Source organism: Apteryx mantelli, chromosome 2 (genome assembly GCF_036417845.1).
Source record: "Apteryx mantelli isolate bAptMan1 chromosome 2, bAptMan1.hap1, whole genome shotgun sequence".
Lineage (NCBI taxonomy): Eukaryota > Metazoa > Chordata > Aves > Apterygiformes > Apterygidae > Apteryx > Apteryx mantelli.
The window spans coordinates 122,716,009-122,736,218 of NC_089979.1; the positions used below are offsets into that span (position 1 = coordinate 122,716,009).

Here is a 20,210-nt window from a genome sequence, read left to right on the forward strand (position 1 = left end):
CTTACCAATTCAGTTATTTTTCTTAGCCAATACCAATGCAAAAGACAAGGTACTTTACTCTAAAGAATATTAGCTCTATTTGTCTTTTCTAGAGTAGTTATACAGTCATAAAGCTTTATTTCTTCAGCCACACTTCCTTATAATTATTTATAACTTGCAAACAACAGAATCTGTAAAATATACTTTTTCAGGAAAGTAAAACAGTAAACAATCTGAAATCACACATTCTGATAAACAAAAACATTAACTCCTAGCATGCTGTTGTAAAAGAATCTCCTTCATGTCCTTCATAATGAGCATTATTTCATTAACATATTGACAGAATACAAAAAGCATATATAATACTGTCATTTTAAGTATAACACAACTAATGTTTTTCTTAAATGTCAAGTATATGAAAGTAGAACCACTATCTTATTCTTATGATTGAAGCTGGGGCTTTAATTGTGAAATACCATCTCTTTAACCTCAAAACCACAACATAGAATTTGAATTAAAAAAGTAGCATTTAGCTGTAACATGCCTGGAAACATGGACAGAGGATATAAGATAGATAATCTGACCTAAAAAGCTAAGAGGCTTTGGGCATTATAGCAGAGTCTCAAATGTTTATCTTGGTGCAACAGTTTTACTCTCAAAGCTAGCCAGTATGATTAGTATTTGTTGGAAAACATTATGTACACAGCACACTGGCAGACAGGAACTTTTAAATATATCTACTCCAGGGAAAAGTGGCTTCTTATAATCAGCTGAACCTTTCAAAAACTGCCTGTTGTGACTATAAAGTTGCCTTTAAGAAAATGAACACATAGAACAGTTACAAAGGAAATGTGTAGCCCAGAGTTATTATGTAGAAAGCATGGGCTGCAGAAATATGCCTATGCATTATGGAGGTGCTGGCCAGAACTCCATAACTAAAGTGCCCCCGCAAGCTCAAAAAATCCAACAAGAAGAAAGATTCAATCACTTAACATTTCTGAATGGTAATTAATAAGGGAATAATCATTTTAAATTTAAATTTCTATTTAAAATTAAATTTAAATTTTAGATACAATATATTCTTACATAAGAGTCACAGATGAAAATAATTAAATACATTAAGTAATATAAACCTATTGCGCATCAATGCTAAATTTTTTCTGATACAAAGTTACTAAAGTTTGGAAGGTGCATTTTTAAGTACACTGGTCCCAAGTGCTAAAACTGCCTTTTTTTTTTCTTTTTTTTTTAAGAAAATAAACAATGCTACTTGCTATGCTATGCTATAACAGATCTGCATACTTTAAAGATGGAACAGGCCAACAGATTAACCATCCTCAGCTCTTGCATATTACATCTCATGAGACATTCCAGTTCCACTCCCCTATCAAACCTAAAGTTCTCAGATTTTTCAGTTCTTAGTGGATTAAATAATGTTCCACAAGAAAAGAACAGGAAAGACCAAAGTATGCTAAAGGCCTAATATTCCTGTGCCATCCAGTAACAGAAAACCAGAAAGTCTCAAGAAGCTTGCTAATTTGACTTTTCCCAAATCTGGTAATCAGTCTGGCTTTCATCATGTAAGCTAGATGTTAACCCGGCCTCCAAAAAGGACGAATCTGCACCATTTCACATTATCTGGGCATCTAGACACAAAGAGGAAAAAAGGTGATTAGCTAAAAACCTGAAACCCAATGGTTGAATCTTCAACCCTTGAAGCATGAGATTGTGTTAACTGACTTAAAGCAAATCTTCAAGCATCATTAACAAGCTAAAAGCAAATCAGGCAGCCATGTTTTCCCCATAGCCCACAAAATAAAATTATAAAAATCCAAATCCACAGATTCTGGAAGTCAAAAGGATCTCCATGACAATTCAGCCAAATACTTCCTCTCATAGGTAAAACCTAAAAAACTTTTCCACCAAATCTGATTAGAATATATTAAAAAGACTGCAAATAATAATGAACCCATGTCCTTCACAGAAAGAAAAATTGAGTTGTAGAAATTCTTGCCAAAGGACGTTGTGGATCCTAAAGCTAAAACTGGTTCAAAGGGAGACAGGACAAGGTCATGGAAGAAAAAAACACCGAGAATTACTAAACACAAAGAAACTGCACTTGGATTACAAAATCCAAGCTGAAAATGATTTGAAAGTGGGGGCATATTAACAGGAAGCACAATACCTGCATGTTTTTCTATTCTTCCCTAGGCATCTCTTTGGGGCTGCTGGTAGATAGATACAGGATACCAGGAAAGACAGACCTTTGTTTTGCCACAGTACAGCCATTCCTGGTACATTCCATTTCTAATCAGGTCCAATATTCAGATTTTTCACAGATACAAAATTGTGTCTGTTTCAGACTGAATGTATCTAACTTCCAATTTCAGCCACTGTGCTACATTATGCTTTTATCAAGAAGGTTAAGAAGTCTCCCACTGTATTTCCCATGCATAAGTAAATATATATATACATGACAAGGCACCTCTCAACTCTATCCTTGACGAGCTATATAGAGTCTTGTAAGCCTTATGTCATTAAATAACCTCTCCTATATTATGGCAGGAAAGGTCACAAACTTCTGGTTCAGACCATCAGGTAGCTCAAGAGAATCATTTGCATAAGCATTAAAAAAGAATTGCTGATATCAGGGACAAAATTCTCATAAGTGTACCTACAGCAGACAGAGATTTGTTCCCATACACACATATTAAATGCGCACTAACCAGAAAAACTAACAGAACTTAATCTCTGCAGAGGTCCCAATCCTCCCTTCTCCTTCACGTCATCTCCTGCATTCTTGGTGTGGCATCACAGCTCCTTTCTGACTCCCTAATCCTTTGTACCAAATTAAAAGGAACAAAAGAAGTTCCTTTGGGAATACAGGTGCTACCAGTCCTCTGCTAAGGAAGCTGGCAGGTTGCTTTAATGGCAAATACATGAGAAATGGAAAGAAAAAGAAGGTAAAAGCTTCTTTCTGGCTGATGCTCCATGTCTGCTTCTGGCTGTGTGACTCAACACAGGGACATGATCCTGCTGCCTGATCTGAAATGTAGAGAAAAGGGGACTGGATCTCCCTCCCCCTTCACACACTGAGGCTTCATCTGCTCACTCCTTAGGAATCAGACATCCTTTTGCATTCTGTCAAGGGACAGAAGTTTCTGCAGGCCCTCATCAACTATCATTTTCATTTCAGTCAAGTAATGCCCGTCACTGAACTCATATCTCCAGGGCAGTCAAATAATGAGTGAAAGTGTTGCTTTCCTCATTTACAGTATCTGTGAAATATATAGTCCAAATTTTGGTGGTATCATGCCACACACACATTCAATTTGGGGTTAGAGCTCCCACTTCTCTACTAGTGACAGAGGTGGGTCTTTTTGTTTTTACACATACATGTATTCAGACAGAAATGTCTCATATACAATTCAATGTGCCCTAGAAAGCAAATAATGAATTCATATCCCACAAGGAGCTTTAGCTACACCAACTAGCTCAACAGGAGGATGTTGGACTAGATAATTACTGGAGGTCCCTTCCAACCTATGTGAGTCTATGATTCTATCTAATCTAAAACTCTTGAAGGTTGTGTTCAAACTTAGTCTAGATATCAGTCTGGATATTGGCACAGGACAAAATGATATAAGACATCATAGCAAAGTTCTTTTCATTATGGATATAGCAAGTCTTAAAAATTGGGTGTTGACACAGAACAGCTATTTATTAATCATCTATGGACAAATGGGCAGTCTGTGTTCTGATACAATGGAGATATTTATGTCAGACATAATTACTTGTTAACTGACACAGATGAACATATGTAGAGTTTGCAGAAGCCTTCTAATCCACTGGAGTTAAAACAAATAAAAACACCTTCATTGCACCAAGCTGCTTCACATCCATCTGCTCACTTGGAAGGTTTTCTTCTGCACAAATTTTACTACATTCAAATTTGTGAATTATCACAAATTTCAAGAGGGAGCAAAAACAAAGCAAGTGCATGAAACTGAGCTGCCAAATAACTTGCACATAACATGACACAGTGTACATGAAGTAAAAAAGTAGGTAATTTGTTCCAGAAAATGATGAGTGCCACAAAAATTCCAAACAAAAACCCAAATGCTACCATATGTTGCTCAGCTATGGGAACCAAGTGGCTTCTCAGGGACAGTAAGCCAGCCAAGAATCAATCATTTGCACCACCTGTCAGGCAGGTGTCTCCAATGAGGCACCTTAAAAGCCAGAAGCTTTCGAAACCTCAAACCTCCTGCAACGCAGTCTTCTTCTGCCCAGCTGTGGAGGAGAAAGAACAATGATCCCACCCATCCTCAACAAGATTGATTACTGGGGAGAGGAGAGTTAATACTTTAAGATAATTCACTGCTAACCCTAACAGGCTTCACAGATTTTTGTCATCTTAATAGACATCAGTAACGCAGAGAAGCAGTCAGAGAGCTAACTGCATAAATTGTCACTGCTTAGGTGTTACAGGGACCCAAGTCATACAGGACAGGGTCCAGCCTGTGATGGCCAAGGGCCCATTCTCTGCAATCAAAGATGCCTTAGCAGATTGAATCTCAAGCCATAGTTGCAGTGGAAAATATCAGGAAAGATGGTGGCGGGACTAAATTCAGAAGAGGAGGACAGATCTAAATGCCTGAAGAGCAGGTCTCCTCCTTTCCTATGCAACACAGTCCTTGACTGGGCTGAGGAATTTCGCTACTGCTGTGAATTATAGGAAGACGTTCTGTATGCATGTACTCAACACTGTTTATGCCTTGTTTATTAGTACTTATCTGTGATTATAAAAAAAAAGCTGTGGCCTACCATTTAAACTCAATACCTCTTTAATGTAGATGTCCAGGTCAACAACACAGACTTAAAAATAGGGAACATAATACAAAACGAACATAACAAGTGTTAATTTTTTTCTTGTCCTATGAAAATTTCCCTCTCAATACATTTTCAATTATATCAGCTCATTAGATGCTGCAGGGAAGGTACAGAATTAGATACTAGAGAGTGCAGAAAGCAATGGTCCACAAAGCAACCTTTACAAAGTACTCCGTGGTAGAATTTTGAAAAACATTTACATAAGCGCTACTCTACCATATGAAGAGCATGTGCTACTTAAGTCCTATATAATACATATTAAAGTATGCATGATCATTGTGCAGTTTAAACATCAAATTTACCCATAAAAATAAAAATAGCATAGTTTTCTATGTTATTCAGCCAAGCAATTGCATTTCATTTCAGAGAAAAAGAGATCTATTGATATATAGCACAGACGTGTCCACTTGACATGCATATTACCCATCTCACTGATGTGCTACTACTTATACGACAGAAAGTATGAGTATTCAATAGGCACAGAGATTTTCCAAGTTTAAAATGATAAAAATCCCAGTGACTACATAGGCAACATGTATCATATTTGACACTTTTTCTTAGAATCACCATGATCAGGCTGCAAAACACATGCAAAGATTTAGCAACAGTGCAAGTGTCATCACTAGTATCGCATGGACAGCCACACATTTTTTAAATTTTTGTCTCTTTTTCAGGAATTTTCTGGCTTCCTGCTTTTTGATCTCCAGTTATTCTCAAAAACAATTCTCCTTATAGGAAGGATGTCAGGGAAGCAATTAAAAAAGCCCTAAGAGCTGACTGGGGGGGCGGGGATCAGGTAGTATTTAAACATCTAAAATTTGACTATAATCTCTGAGAAGTAAGACATATCCTATTTACTGACTTCTAGCTCCTAGAGCGAGCTTTCCAGTGTCTAGTTTAGTATTTCAGTTAAACTAGCATTTCCTTTAAAGGTTTGTTGTTCTCATTGGTATCTTTTAATGTGACATAAAGAAAAGGATACTTAAAATGTGATAGGCATGTACAAGTCCCTAGTTGCTTGCAACAAATGCTATTTCTTTTAACACCTCAAGTTCTATTTAGGCTTACCATGATTCAAAAATGAAATTTTGTTAAGTGTATTCTTTTGAGATTTTTTTCTTTTGAAGGAATTTCAGCAAGATAAGAGATCTCATTTTGTCTCTCACTCTGCTCATTCACCTTCTCAGTAACAGGTGCAACCATTATTTAAACATCTGTAACTACAGGCACATAAAAGTCCTTTTGAAAGTTGGTTATCAGACTTCCTTGAAATCAACCCCCTTCTGCACTTTACTCTCATTTGTATGGGAAGTGGAATAGCCTCTTCCCTTGTGTTCAAGCCAGTTCACATACAATTAGGATCCCTTCTGGGTTCTGAACCCATGAAAGCCTGATGTGACTTCAGCATTCCTACAGTATGAACAATTTTAATGTAGTTTTATCCTGTCCCCTTACTCCAGGTTTCCTTGCTGAGATGATATCTTGTCATGATCTGAGATGCTAAGCAAAAAGAAAAGACTGAATTGTCCTAATTCCACCACCAGGCTCTAGATCAGGATCTGAGAAAGATAAAACAGGTTATTTTTTCACAGTGATTTAGCTGTTATGGAAACCTAACTTAATGGGCAAATTCACCCTTGGCAATTGTCACAGAGAAGGAATGAGTTGTTTGGAAAAGAAAATTGTACTTTCTGCAAATCTGGTGTTTGGTTTTTTTTTCTATTAAGAGTATGCCACAGTTTCAGTTACTATCACATAGTACTCATTTTTATTTAAAGGTTTTTATTTATGCTGTTAGCTCTCAACAAGGTTAAATTTATCTCCAAACCAGACAGACTTGATATCATCTCACTTTTAGTTGAAGCTGCAAAATGGGGACACAAAAATTTTCTCTCTAAATTAATTTTGGGCTTTTGATTCTATTTTGTTAAGGGATCATCATTTATTTTGGGTCTTCCAGCATTTTTACATTGAAAGTAAGTTTCAAAAACATACTCTCAAGAAAGGTCTAGTATCAAGACACTGATGATTAACATATATTGGCAAAACTATGTTTGAACACAGTATATCCTCCTATGAGAGGCTGCATTTCTATTTTTGAAAGCTTACTATGTTATGAAAATCTAATTAATCTTACTTGCATTAAATCTCTGCTGCTACCAAACACATGCAAGTGTTATATTAAAACATGCCTAGAGGCATTCTGGCTACTCAGTAGGGAAAAATTGCTTTTGCAAAGTTGAATTAACAGGTCTGGACTCTTAAAAAACACAACAAACATAATGATTAGTAATCATTCTATTTTAACATCATCTGTGAGTTATGTATTGATTACACAAACCACTAAAGCCTATCAAAAATTTAGCCATGTGTTTTTGCTGGAAAAATGAGATTTCATTAAAAAATAATTTTTTGAGAAACAATATTAATTTTAAGTAAAACTTTTGACAAATCATAACGCAAGTGTTTAATTTCATTCTAGTATAACCTAAATTCAACATTTTGGCTCAAGTTTCAACACTCTTTCTGACAGGTTGCCTTGCAAATCTTTGACAGGTTGAATGAATTCTTTTCATTTCAGCTACTTGCCTCTCCTCCATACTGACTGCAGGTTTGTGTTTGCTCAGCCTTGCCAGCAAGCACAGAACAAGCTGCTGCTTTTAGTATCAGCAGTGTTTTGAGGGCACTGCTGAAGTTACAGTTAGTCCTTCTTCAACTTCTCTACTTTTGGTAATTACAATACTGAATGAAGCAGTTATCCATTGAGTTTTAGCTTCACAAAAACTGTTTTTAGTTTCCATTTTGCAAGATGAATAAACAGGATTTTAAGCACTAAAGACCAGCATCCCCCAAAGTAAAGTGGTAAAAAAGATCCTGTTCTCTCCCTTCCCAAAAAAGAGAAGGGATATTTCTAAGGTTTATCGCCAGTCCAAGCAGCTATGTTGGTCCATCACACCCACAGTCACATTCTGAGACGTGTTAGTAAGTGGAAACCTCTGCAACAAGAACAGCTTGAAAAGGTGCAAGGAGCAAGCATAAATGCATTTTGCCCAAGTTAGAAAACAGTAAATTAGCAGTACTTCTCTGTTTAGTCCAGTGCTACACTAAGTTGTTCTCAAAGAAGCTAAGCACTCTAACAGGAGAGTGGTCAAGAGGGGTCAGCACACTCAAACGTAGGGTATTTCCTCTGGAAAGAATGTGGTTAGTGCTAGTGGGTACTATTCCCAGGGAAATGGCTAGGTGCAACCATTGCTGTCAACAACCAAGAAGCTTTACAATTATTAGAGGTGGTGCAGTGCAGAGAATTGCAATGTTAAAAGTACTGAAATTACTTGAAGCATAAGGTTATTAGAGAGAATAGCAGCTTTTAAATGCCAGAATACCTGTATGAGCAGGGAGAGAGTGGAAACACTCCAAATGCTTGCACCTAGGCAAACAGACACCAGCTTCTGTCTGTCATGTACTCAACATCCCTTTCAAAAAGAAGCTAATCAACGCACTAGCATGTTTTGAAGAAGCATTTGGTCAGCAAGGATGATGCAGAGATCAGCCACAGAATTCTCCAGTTCTTGCACTTCCTGGAGAGAGAACTGAGAGGCATCAGACTCACTTTCAGGAAACGGATGATACTGTTGGAGAAAACCTAGCGAGTATCACCTCAACTATTGTTCTGGAATACTTGGCATTCTGCTGGAAATCCTTAAGGTGGTGCACTACTGACTTTCAAATACCCAGACCTCATTCTGAAGTGACTTAAGTAATTGTTCATGGATATTCAGAATACAGTGCCACCATCAAGCAGTTGTAATGCAGATGGTATGACCACCATGGGAGATGCTGTACTAAAGAACAAAAGGTCATTCTCCACTTGCGCCAGGCTGAATGACTAGATTGCTTTGTCCCATTCTGGAAAGAAACACACCAGGGAGGATAAAGGAGGCATATTTTCAAGCCACATGGCAGCTGTTTAATGAGCTTGATCCTTTTTATTACTGGCAGTTGAGAAAAATATACACTGACTGTAAACCAGCTGACTGTGCTCTTTGCTCATGAGCATGGATCTACCCGAAATCTCTTTCTGGTGGAGCAAGTACCATAACATCCAACAGACGGACACGCTTCTTCAGACAGAGTACAGAAAGATTTTCACTTATCAGAAAGAAAAGGCATTCCTTCCAGAAGATACTGGCCACCACCTTGAGAAAGGAAGCTAGGGCACAAGGATGAAGGGACTTTTACATAAAGGTCCCCTTGGAGGAAAGGGTGGGGGGTGAAGAGTGAACTGGAAAGGGGTGCACAAAACAAAGCAAACAAACAAACAAAGCCCCCCAAACATACCTCTGTTCCTTTTTATATTTAAGGACAGCTTTCTTCCCCTACAGTTACTGTGAAAAAGCAAGCTTTTTTTTCATCAATATTTATTTCTCTCTTTGTTACTGCTATCACTGCTGTATTTATTCTGCTTTTCAGTGCATAAGACAGAGAACCCAAATGGGCCCCAGGGCCAGAAGCTGTAGTCTGGCATGTTTCTCTCTCTGTGGTCTCAGCCTGTCACAGGACAAAGTCCAGCCTCTCCTTCCAAACTGGGTCATTTCCACTTGCTCCAATGCTACAGCATCCTCACACTAGTATTGCAGCACTGGGACTCACCTACAACCCCCTGTCATTCCTGAGCTGCCCAAGGGTTAAGTGACTGTTCCCTTGCTGCTTGCAGGCACACTTGGTCTCACTCCCTCAAAACAGGAATTAGACAGAATGGCATGGCATGCTTCCACACTTGCAAGAAACAGATGCAACAGAGCAGAGCACTTGATATGAAGCAAAGGGAAAGAGTCTCTGGCATCTCATCCCACTTTTACCAGTTAGCTACTTTCCTAAGAGGAATCACATTTACTGGAAAATGGTCCACCATCCTAGTAGCAGACAGTACCCATTTCTAGTTGCCCAACATCCAGGCTTGCTTCTAGATAACAAAAACTGACAACACCTTAGGGGTTGTGAATGGGACTCCTTCTTCTCTTCTTCCCACAACCTTGCCCCCTATCCTCCTTAATCCTCTATTACTGAGTTTATTATGCTTATTTCCCCCCTTCAAATCAAAGTCCTGCCAGCCTCCTCCACCATTCTCTGCCCTGAAGGACAGCAAGAAAACCTAAATCGACGTCCACAGATTTAGCATATTCCCTGATCTGAATTCAGAAAGTTTAAAATACTTTGTGTTTTGAGGTATGCCAAAAAACACATTGAATATATCAAAACAAAATATTTTCAGAATATAGTGAATTATTTCAACCTATTCAACAAACTATTTCCTTTTAACACAAAACATATAAAGAAATGTTGAAAATAAACATTTCAGAACGTTCTAAAGACCTCCCTTAAAGTCTGAGAACTTCAAAATGATAGACTGCTATTCCAATATAAAATGAGCTCTTCTGAAATGATAGCATTTTTTACCATATCGGAGTTTTTAAGCAAGCTCTAATGATCATCCTTCACATCTGTCAGGGAACTAGGACACTGTATTCCCTAAAATCACTTTCAAAGGGACACTAACTCAGTTTGCAAATGGATTTGAACACAGAATAGTTACAGCCCTGCTGCACCAGGTCAAAAAACAATTATCTTAGCAGTAATGAAAATCTGGACATGTTCACACTGTCTAAAGTTAAGGATCCCAAACATAATCGATACAACTGTTCAAAGTAGCTATATTAGGAGATTTGCTCTACGTGCAATATATAAGGAGCTTAATATCCTATTTTGGCATGTAACAGAGGATTACAGTCCAGTTGTGTTAATACTCCTCTAGTACGTACATCCCAAGAGAGTGGTGGTCCAAAAGCATTGAAAAAATAGACATCACTTTTAACATAAATCTCACATTGCAGAACACAACAGTATGCATGTCTGGATGGCATTAGAGAGGGATGTGAAACACACTTGTGTAAAAGTATATAAACTAATTTCTATGTAATATGTGATCCCACAACATGTTTGCCCCAGGGTTTTATATCTACATTGTTTTGGAGGCTGGGGGAGGGTGGGACAAGAAGGGGGTGGGGGGTGTCGTTTGAAAGTAAGATATATGGCTTAAATTACCATGACGACTCTTAATACCAAGAGACGTATCTGTAACAATCTGCTTATATTTAGCTAGAAGAACTTGAAAACATGGTCCTAAATAAATGCTTCAATATCTTTTTGTACTGCCAATGTATTATTTTTAAATGCAGATACTTTGCCTTCATGCACTCAAAAAACTAAGGCACTAGAAAAAAATCCCAAATTTCTATGCATCTGTGGGATACGTAGTGTGGAATCAATCAGAGGAAATCTAAAAAGGTAATGGTGGGTACTTGTGTTTAGACATCCTAAAACCAGCCAATACTCTTCCTGAATCCTGTAAAAAGGTTCCAACTGAAAGTATGAGAGAACTGCCAGAGTTCAGGTTCTTACTGAAATTCAGACTAACCTTTTACTATGGACTGTGGACTAACTTTTTACTTTTATTAATGAAACAACTCTGAAGAACAAGGGATCAGACATATACTATTACAGTGAAGGCACAGATGCTTGGATAGGAGATTAAGTCCTAACTGTTGACATATAAACTCATACTGGAACAGACTGTGTATTCCTGCTGGCATGTTATAACCAAAGGTGACTGTATTCACTTGAGCTTAAGGATTCAGTGGATGAGCTCGTTTTGCCTGTCTACAAAATAAAAACAGAGAAGGAACAACTAAAACAGAATTGCAGTCCTGTTCCTTTTAATATTATCTAAAAAGTACATGAGATCCATGACCAGCTCCTGGTAACTTCACACCGAAATATTAGAGAAAGGCAAAACAAAACTGTCAGGTGGTAGCTTCAACTGTAATTCGGATTTTATTTGTTACGGTCAATTGTGTAAGACAGTGCTGACCTAGATAGGGATGTTCTACCACATGAGACTGTGTGGGTTTTTCCTAGAAAAGGCAATGTATTATTTCTGGGCTTGGTTTGCCCAGAATTAACAGAGTATTTTGTCACATGCCATTATGGTAGATATTTTTTAAAGTGATCTCCAATTCTACACAATTATCAAAGAATACAGAAGGTTACACATCTGCATCTGTAACACACAAAGGATATGTTCGTGGTAAAACAATGCAGCATAGTGTAAAAATATCTGAGCTAGCAATAAATAGGTGAATTACTCTGCAGTTCCATGCTATTTGATTTCTGATATCTAAGCTAGTTTAGAAATCTCTATCTAGTGTTATACAGTTAGAAACTCCTAAAGTATACTGCCATTGCAGAACCAGCTTTGTAGAATCCCTGTACTCTACTGAAGCTCATCCCCTACAATTCTTCATCTCTTGTGAACTCCATCATTAATTCAATGGAAGCATTTGCTTACACAGATGTTTTCAGGAGAAAAATCTAGTACCCTATTTCCCTAAATCGCTTTGGAATGCTTGTTAAATATACTGTAAAACACTTATACAATCAAATGAGAATATTGTGTGGACAGGAAATTAAGGCAATGTTACACTTTCCACATGCATACTCAGTTCTCAATGCAATTATTTCAACATTTTTTTTAAAAGTTCATGTCAGTGTGTTTGTAATCTCTGTCTAGGTGACTTACTGTTTACTTGTGATGGTATTTCAGCAAGAAAAATAATCATAATGTTGCAACAACGAACACCTCCTGGCTTATTCATTCATAGAGCTCAAAGTCCTTTAAAAGTGACATTATAAACAAAGTATGCATGCGCACACAAGGACAACATACCAGTTCCTATATTACTAGGAATACCAGAAATTTCAAACTGTCTGAAAACAAGACTATCTTCCTGGTGTTGACATGCACACATTGTTGGGTTAGAAGGACAGACAAATCAGTTAAAACTTCCAGCTCTCTGCCCCATGCCTTACACCGTGATGGCTTAACAGAAAGTGAAGTAGTATCAGAAATGCTACAGTTTACAGCCCAGCATGTTGAAGTAAACCAGTGCTGATTTCTATTTATGAATACCATGGGCTGTACATTGTACAGCCCACTGTTCTACACCCCATTCACCCACTCCAGCTGTGGACCCAGCAACCTCCAGGGCAGAGGTGGAATAGCTTTAATCAGCTAAGTTTAACATAATGTTACAAGAATTTCAACATCCTTGGTATTTATTCACCTAGAACTGAAGTATTTTCCTGGATTATCTTTCTTTAATGCCCCAAAGCTTTTCACTGCTTTGCAAATTAGTTGCTCTTACCTGTTGTTTGAGTGCCTCCAGAGATTCAAATTCCAACCTAGCCAATTTTATCTGAATATCTCTTGGTTTATCAGGAATTACAAATGCCATGACAAACTTCATTGCTAGTAGCACATGCTGGAAAAAAGTAAGAAGAAAAATACTGTTTTACATAGTTGGAAACATGGAAAGAACAGCATAACAGTTTTGCAAATTTTACTAATAAATGTATTTAAAAATTATTTTGTGTGACACGTAAAACAGTGATAACATACTATAACAACATTGGGCACCATCTACTCTGTATTTCTTCTGTTTGCATTTATTCATACTTTGAGCATAACTGTAATTTGGTTGGTTTATTTTTTATAATAATCTTATTTTCACTATGTACTGTAAAATTCTAACTTAATTTTGTATTTGTGATTCCAGATAAACTACTAGCTTTTTTAACATATTACTCACGTAACAAGTCCACAGAATCTGAATTATGGCACACAGCACATAGTGGAAAATATAACATCTGTATGTCACAGCACAGGCACAGTGTAAAACTATGCTGAACAAACCCAAAATTTCTGCATTAGAAAAATTATTAAAATCTAAAAGCACTCCTGAGTAAGCATCAGGAGAGTACAAAGCAAAATAAATACGAAGTTTATAATCAGGATCTTTAAAGTGGGCAAACTTATGAACAGAAACTTTCCATGAACCAGAAAAATGCTCTAAATGTGAGGTGCCAAATTAACCATAATTTATCACAGAAGATTATAGTCTTATTTAAGAGAAAACACAGTTATAGAACCTAGTGCTTGCTGACCCATTTTTAAATTTCACTTTAAGCATGCAGCATCACAGTCATCTCATCAAAAATAATTGCCAAACTGTCAAGTCAGTGTTTTGGTTTTGTTTCTTCATGTATGTCAAATACAGACATCACTTAAAAAAGAATCATTATGGGCTTGTTCGATCAAGGGCTAACAGTATGCCTCATATCTGCTGGCAGGAACTTGCTTCTACTTGAGGAAACCTCGATCAATAAAAGGGAATACTTTGCGTGTTTAAGTATGCACTTAGGTTCCACTGACATGATGGTACTGAGACACATGACTGCATGCCCAAGCTATTTGGACCCCGAATTTTCATAAAATGGAACAGAACATTGCTTCTTTCTGAAATAGATTTTGCTAAGCTATATGATCTTGATGTTGTTAGGCCCATGAATAACAATGTAACAGACCAAAAATCCTGAGATTCTGGAATTATGCAGGCAAGAAGCTAGCAAAAAGACTACAGACTTCCTAACAATAGAGACAGTGAAACTCTAAATACACCAATTCCAACAAGAAAGAGTTAAAATAAAAAATCAGGAACCATAACATTAATAGAACAACAAAAGGTTTAAAAAGAACCATGGATGAAATTATTTTTAAAAATCTGTTACAGAGAAAAAGTTAATAAGTTTAGGAAATAAATGGACAGTGCAAGGAATAAGCATTTGTTAAAAGAGGTGAAAAGGTGGCTGAAAATTAGTTTAACATTAATACATCAACAGCGAAGGCCCATATACAGATTAAGAAGTTAATGAAGGGATTAGCACGTTGGCTGCATAATGCAACATGTAATACCACATTATTAAAAAACAGTTATGTCAGCAACGGAACAGTCTCCTAGTTGTATAAAAATATTCCTTTCCCACTCAACAGTATCTGCTCCTAAGGAGCATTTCTTGTATATTAAAGAAAAAAAAAAAGTGATAGCCAGCCAGCAATCAATGTTTTATACTGCAAATACATAAAAACTTCAAAAAGAAGAATGAGAGAGAGCGTTGGATGAATCTCTTAAAGGGAAAAAGGTAAAATATCGAAGACAAACAACAACAAAAAATAAGACAATATTCCTATGCAGGGTAGAATCATAAGGGATCAGAGCTTGAGGGGGAATAACTAATCTACAGATAATGCTTTGGTTTGAAAACAGGAAAATAATCAGATCAAAGTTGCAGTAAATCAAAATAGAGATAATAGGTTTTGGTTAAAATCTTACACTTAAGCCAAAGGACTGACAGAACTAGCAGAAACTGAGGGATTTGGACACGGAAACTGGAAAAGTTAAAATGGAGATATCAATAAGAAAATGACTCAGCATCACAAAAGGTAGCTTATAGCTGCCCAAAGTCCTTTGCACTGGCATTCATCTCATTTTGGTAAACAAAAGAAATAAAGAAAACCATATATTAAATATCAGAAGAGTAATTGCTTAGGTGTTGACTCTTGAAGACCCTTGAAAAGAAACCAAGGTAGGTTCTGTACTTGGTAACTTTAATGAATCTTCAAGTCCAAACACTTTTTCAGAAAATAAATCAACATTTCAGGGACATGTAAAAAGTATGAAACAGAGGACAGAGACCAATCGACAGAGTTTTCACTATTTCTAACATGGTGAGGAAGGAATGGGAGAAGAAACACCTGGGGAGACCAAAAACAATGCAACAAAAATGCTGCAGTTAATCCTGGAAAACACTGTAGTTTTTAAAAGAGAAGATTCAGAGGGGCAATGTGTTTTACATGCAGAGTTTTATTGCTGTATCAACTAAAAGGAGCCCTGTATTTAAACAGTACTCCAAAGGCTTTTTTGCCAACCAGTTACCCGTTACCCACATATACTGAAAATCTCCTCTGACCCAAAGTAACTGCTTGTCAGAGAAGAAGTCACTTTTCACGTTAGCACGCAACCTTAAGCATGAAGGCAGAAGCTGACTCAAAGCCCTCAAGCCAGAGGCTGCTGATTAGCAGCAGTACAGACGGGGAAGGTCACTGGTTTTGTTTGCCCTGCTGTCACCCTCTTTCCTAGGCATCCACTGCAGGTCACTGTCAGGAGAAGAAGATTCAGTGAGACAGACCTTTGGTTTCCCCTCCGAGTGGCTTTTTAATATTCTTTCATCTCCATCAAAACAAAGATTTATTAGTTATAAACTGTTCCAAACTAAGTGAGAGGTACATTTGATGTGGGATATTTTAGTGCATAAATGAAAGCTTCTGACCTCAGAAAATGTGTTGGACTTAAAGACAGTAAACTCAATTCAATTTCACCTCGTAACACCTAGTGAACCTGCTCTGAAATATTGAGAGTTTTCAAACAAACAGACAAAAACCCTGACCTTAGAGCAACAGCTTTCATTTGATAACATCTTTCAAAAAAAAAATTACTGAGACGTCTTGCACTCTATTTGTGAAATAGCAGTAACATTAATTAATAAAACTGGGAAAATAGCTGGAAGAAATGACGACTGTGGGTTGCATGATTCAAGCAACCTCTTTAAAGGAAAATGTACCTAATTTTAATAACAGTTTATGTTGCATTTTATAGTTGTCATTTGACTAACAAAATACAAGTAATCTTTCAAGAGAAATTGAAGAAAAAGTAGGGAGATGAATAGCTGTATTATTTTATCATCCATAGCATGTATGGATTTCTTAATCTTGTTTTAGTATAATTCCTGCAAATCAGATCCAAGAAGAGGAACCATCTGTTTTCAGAAAAGAGATGTCTTAAGAGTACAATATAAATCACCAGAACAGACTTCTAAATTCTCTTCCGTAGTATAAAGTTACATGAACACAAATATGAATATTTAAAACAAAAATACTTAAGTTTATCCAAATTCGCTACACTGGTGAAAACTTATTTGTCTAATATTAAAATTTCCTCAAAAAAAATTTTTTAAGCAACAGTTACAAACCAAACCATTTTTTCTAAATGCAACCATTAAAAGGGGATGTTGTTTCCAAGAACATGCCCTTCATAATGATTATGAGAGGACTATTTCGCTATGAACAAAACCTAGGATGACATTAACGCAAGCTATATGCTACCTGATGCCAACAGCAAAGTATCCTCCCATTTTGCAGTCTGCCAAGCAGGTAGACAGAGAGATGGCAGTGAGTCTTTCACCCTCGCTAAACGCAAGGCCATCAACTCGCGCCAGGCACTGAGAGCACCAGAACTATTCTATTCTGCAAAGCCACTGACAAGAGCAGGAGCAGCAGCTGTGTTTTGCAGCAGTGTCCCCAACCTTGTCTCTTCTAAAACAGAAAATGCAAATTAGGGTTAAATTCTTTGAATTTTGAACAGCTAATGTGATTTCTATAGTGGTCTGCCTGCAGCAATTCCTGTCAAAGTCTCTGCACACTTAAAAAAAAAAAAAAAAAAAGACCAAAAAGCAGTAGTTGTATTGCTGATCAGCAGGTAAAGCACATGCCAAATGTCAGCTTAGAAAGGCTTCAATAGGATTGCATATCAAAAGCCTGTTGTAGAATCTAATATTTACAAATACTTTTAATTGAAGTAAGAAATCTGGACCTAGTCTAGAACCAGTATCTACTATAAAACCAGATGGTCATTGGTCACTAACTCTTCATAGATGAGGAACTCTGCACAAGACTCTACATATGAGAATGGTACCTGACTTTGAACCTCTGTCCTCTACTGGTGTGTGCAAAATACCTTTGTGAATATCAAGGAAAGTATCAGCACAGGATTATGTTATTCTCAGAGCAGAAGACGGGGAAATCATGGGATCCTCTGCTAGGACTCTGGATCACAGATATTCTGACATTAAACTAAACTAAGATCAAAGACTAAGAACAGACCAAAGAATAAATTAATCTTTCTGTGGCAACAGTTTTGAGGGTCTTGTAGCTTTCTGAGGTAAAAGAAAAGACAGGGAAAGAAATCAAAAAGACTTCTGTCAAGGGAGCAATACAGGCAAAGAAAAATTTCCATTAAACTCAGGAAGTTAAATTCAATTATCTTTAATAGATAGCAATAAAATAAATTTATGAGAAAATATTCCTGCAATATACATAAAAAGAAAGCATGACTAAACTTTTCTTCCCACTTTTAGACTCAACTGTTTTCATTATAGAGACTTGCTAATAGAGCAGAATCACCCAAGTGGCAGGACTTTAATAAAGGCCTTTCTTCTGCTACTCTGATAAATGCTGCTTTTAAAACCTCAAAACCCATATGTTATTACTTTTTTTTTTTTTTTTTTAATAAAATATGAACAGAATTTGCCTTAGCAAAAATCTCTGATATTCCCTTCAGAACTCCAGGGCGGGGGAAAGAAGAGAAAAACGGAAGAGGTTATTTCACGTTGGCCCTATTTCAAGGCTTCTTCCTATCTGCCATTCAGTTTCAGACTTTCTCCCCTCTTCCCCCTCTCATACGCATGCTCACACTTAACGTCCAGATTCTGGACACAATCTGCATGCTCCATCTACCCCTCCACCCCCAAACCAGCATAACCCATCTCTTCTGCCTTTCAGGCAGGACACAGCTTCTCCTCCTCCCTGCCAAAACTCAAGGGGAGCACAAAGAACAAAGTGCAAATCTCCACACGTCTGATCTCCTGCCTCTTGCCACTAACACAACTATGGGGAAGTCTGCCTCAGCTCCCAGCTGGAACATGCTCACTACAGGTGAAATTTTTATGCACCTAAACCTGCTGTCCGCTGGTATCTATGAGACACACAAAACAAGGAGCTTTCAGAAGCCTGCACCTTTGCCAACTTTGGGTTGTTTTCTCCTAGGAATATCATAAAGCACATTCTTGAGACTGGAGTGAGCCTTTTGCCAACCTTTTCATTGTTACTTCAGAGCACGAATGCACTGCATCTTCTCAACACAACAGCAATTATATTTTTAAACATGTATAAAAATACATTTTCTCCTTTCTCAAAAGGGGGAAAGCGTTTGTGTAAAAACGCAAAAACGCAGAACTCCAAACTGAGAAAAACATCTGACATGGGAAGCTTTCAGCCAAATGTGGCCAAGATAGATACAACTAAGCAGTGGCTTATTACAAAACATGTCAGCACGCATAAGCAGAGATGGCATTATCCGGTCCGGTTATTATTTGCAACAGAATGTCAGGTTCTTCCTGTTAGTTGACAAACACATTAAAATAAAATATGAAGGCTGCCCAAGGAAAACTGGTGGCTACGTTTCTCAGGGAACATATCCCAGAGCATTGGAAAGATAAGAGCACACCAGAGTCCTCCAGCTGACTCTACTAGCCCTGTTCATGAAAGCATTTGAGCATTTCTTTAGTTTTAAGCACTGGAGCATATGCTTAGTCTTGAGCATATCTATAGATACAGTTAAATTCAGAAAAAACATTTAAACACAGGCTTAAAAATAGAAGATTAAAAAATAATATGCAAGTCATTTGCTGAATCTGGGTCTTAATATTCAAGAGCTGAACCACAAAACATATTTCATTTTTCTGGTAGTGGCATTATGTGACATGTACAGAAGTCACCTGTCTTAAAAGATGAATACTGGGTTGTACAGAGTCTCTCCTTTCAGAAATGTAAATGTAATATTTCTAATTAGATGCAGAAATCATGACCTGTATTTTCATTACCAATCCACTCTAAAACCTCACAAGCAAAATTGAGCACTGAAAACAATCCCCGGCTTAGTATGTAGTTTTGAGGTGTATTTCAATCACATAAAATTATTAAGCTATACCATGAGATCCAGGGTTTGTTTTGTTACCATTAAACTACATTAGCAGCACTGGCTCCTAGTATCACTGATATACCACCCTTTTCAGTTGAGTCTTGGCCTTATATTTCAAGGCTATTGATTTGGTTTCTTTTAGAAACAGTCCTTCTTTTAGACTATTGATTTTGGTGTCTTTCTTTAAAAGTAAATTTATTCAAGCACTACAACTACTTCAAATTACTATCACTATTGAAAATAAGCCAATTCCAGACCAGCACTCCTGAGCAAGAGACTTTAACAGATAAGCCAGCATAAACGATGAGAAATAAAGATAACCTTGTTAGGAAGAAAAAAGTGGAAAATTTTTCAAACATCATCTTTTAGGGAGGGAGTGGGGGACAGTCTCGTCTGCCCATACATATTTTTGTACTTACTTCCTGTTTTCAAAAAAGGCTATAAGAGTGGCAGGTAGAAAGGAAACAAAACAATCCAGTACTACTCCTGAAACTTAGTCCTGTTCTTTGAAAGTCTTAGGAGATGTTCAAACCAGACTTTAAATATAAATCACGAGTTACAACTAATTTG

General features: G+C 37.2%; 1 protein-coding gene across 4 annotated transcripts in view; it reads right to left on the reverse strand.

Annotated features, from left to right (window-relative positions):
- The window catches only part of ANO10 (anoctamin 10), a 134,599-nt gene that overhangs the window by 33,151 nt on the left and 81,238 nt on the right, over window positions 1-20,210 (reverse strand). For 2 of the 4 annotated variants that reach the window (XM_067291439.1, XM_067291441.1), the window contains exon 12: window positions 13,134-13,250. The exons of 1 other annotated variant lie outside the window; for it this stretch is intronic. In XM_067291439.1, coding sequence (XP_067147540.1) covers window positions 13,134-13,250 — 117 coding nt within the window. Of the gene's footprint in view, window positions 1-13,133; window positions 13,251-20,210 lie in introns of those variants that run through there. One more of the 4 variants, XR_010883468.1, reaches the window with a different exon arrangement.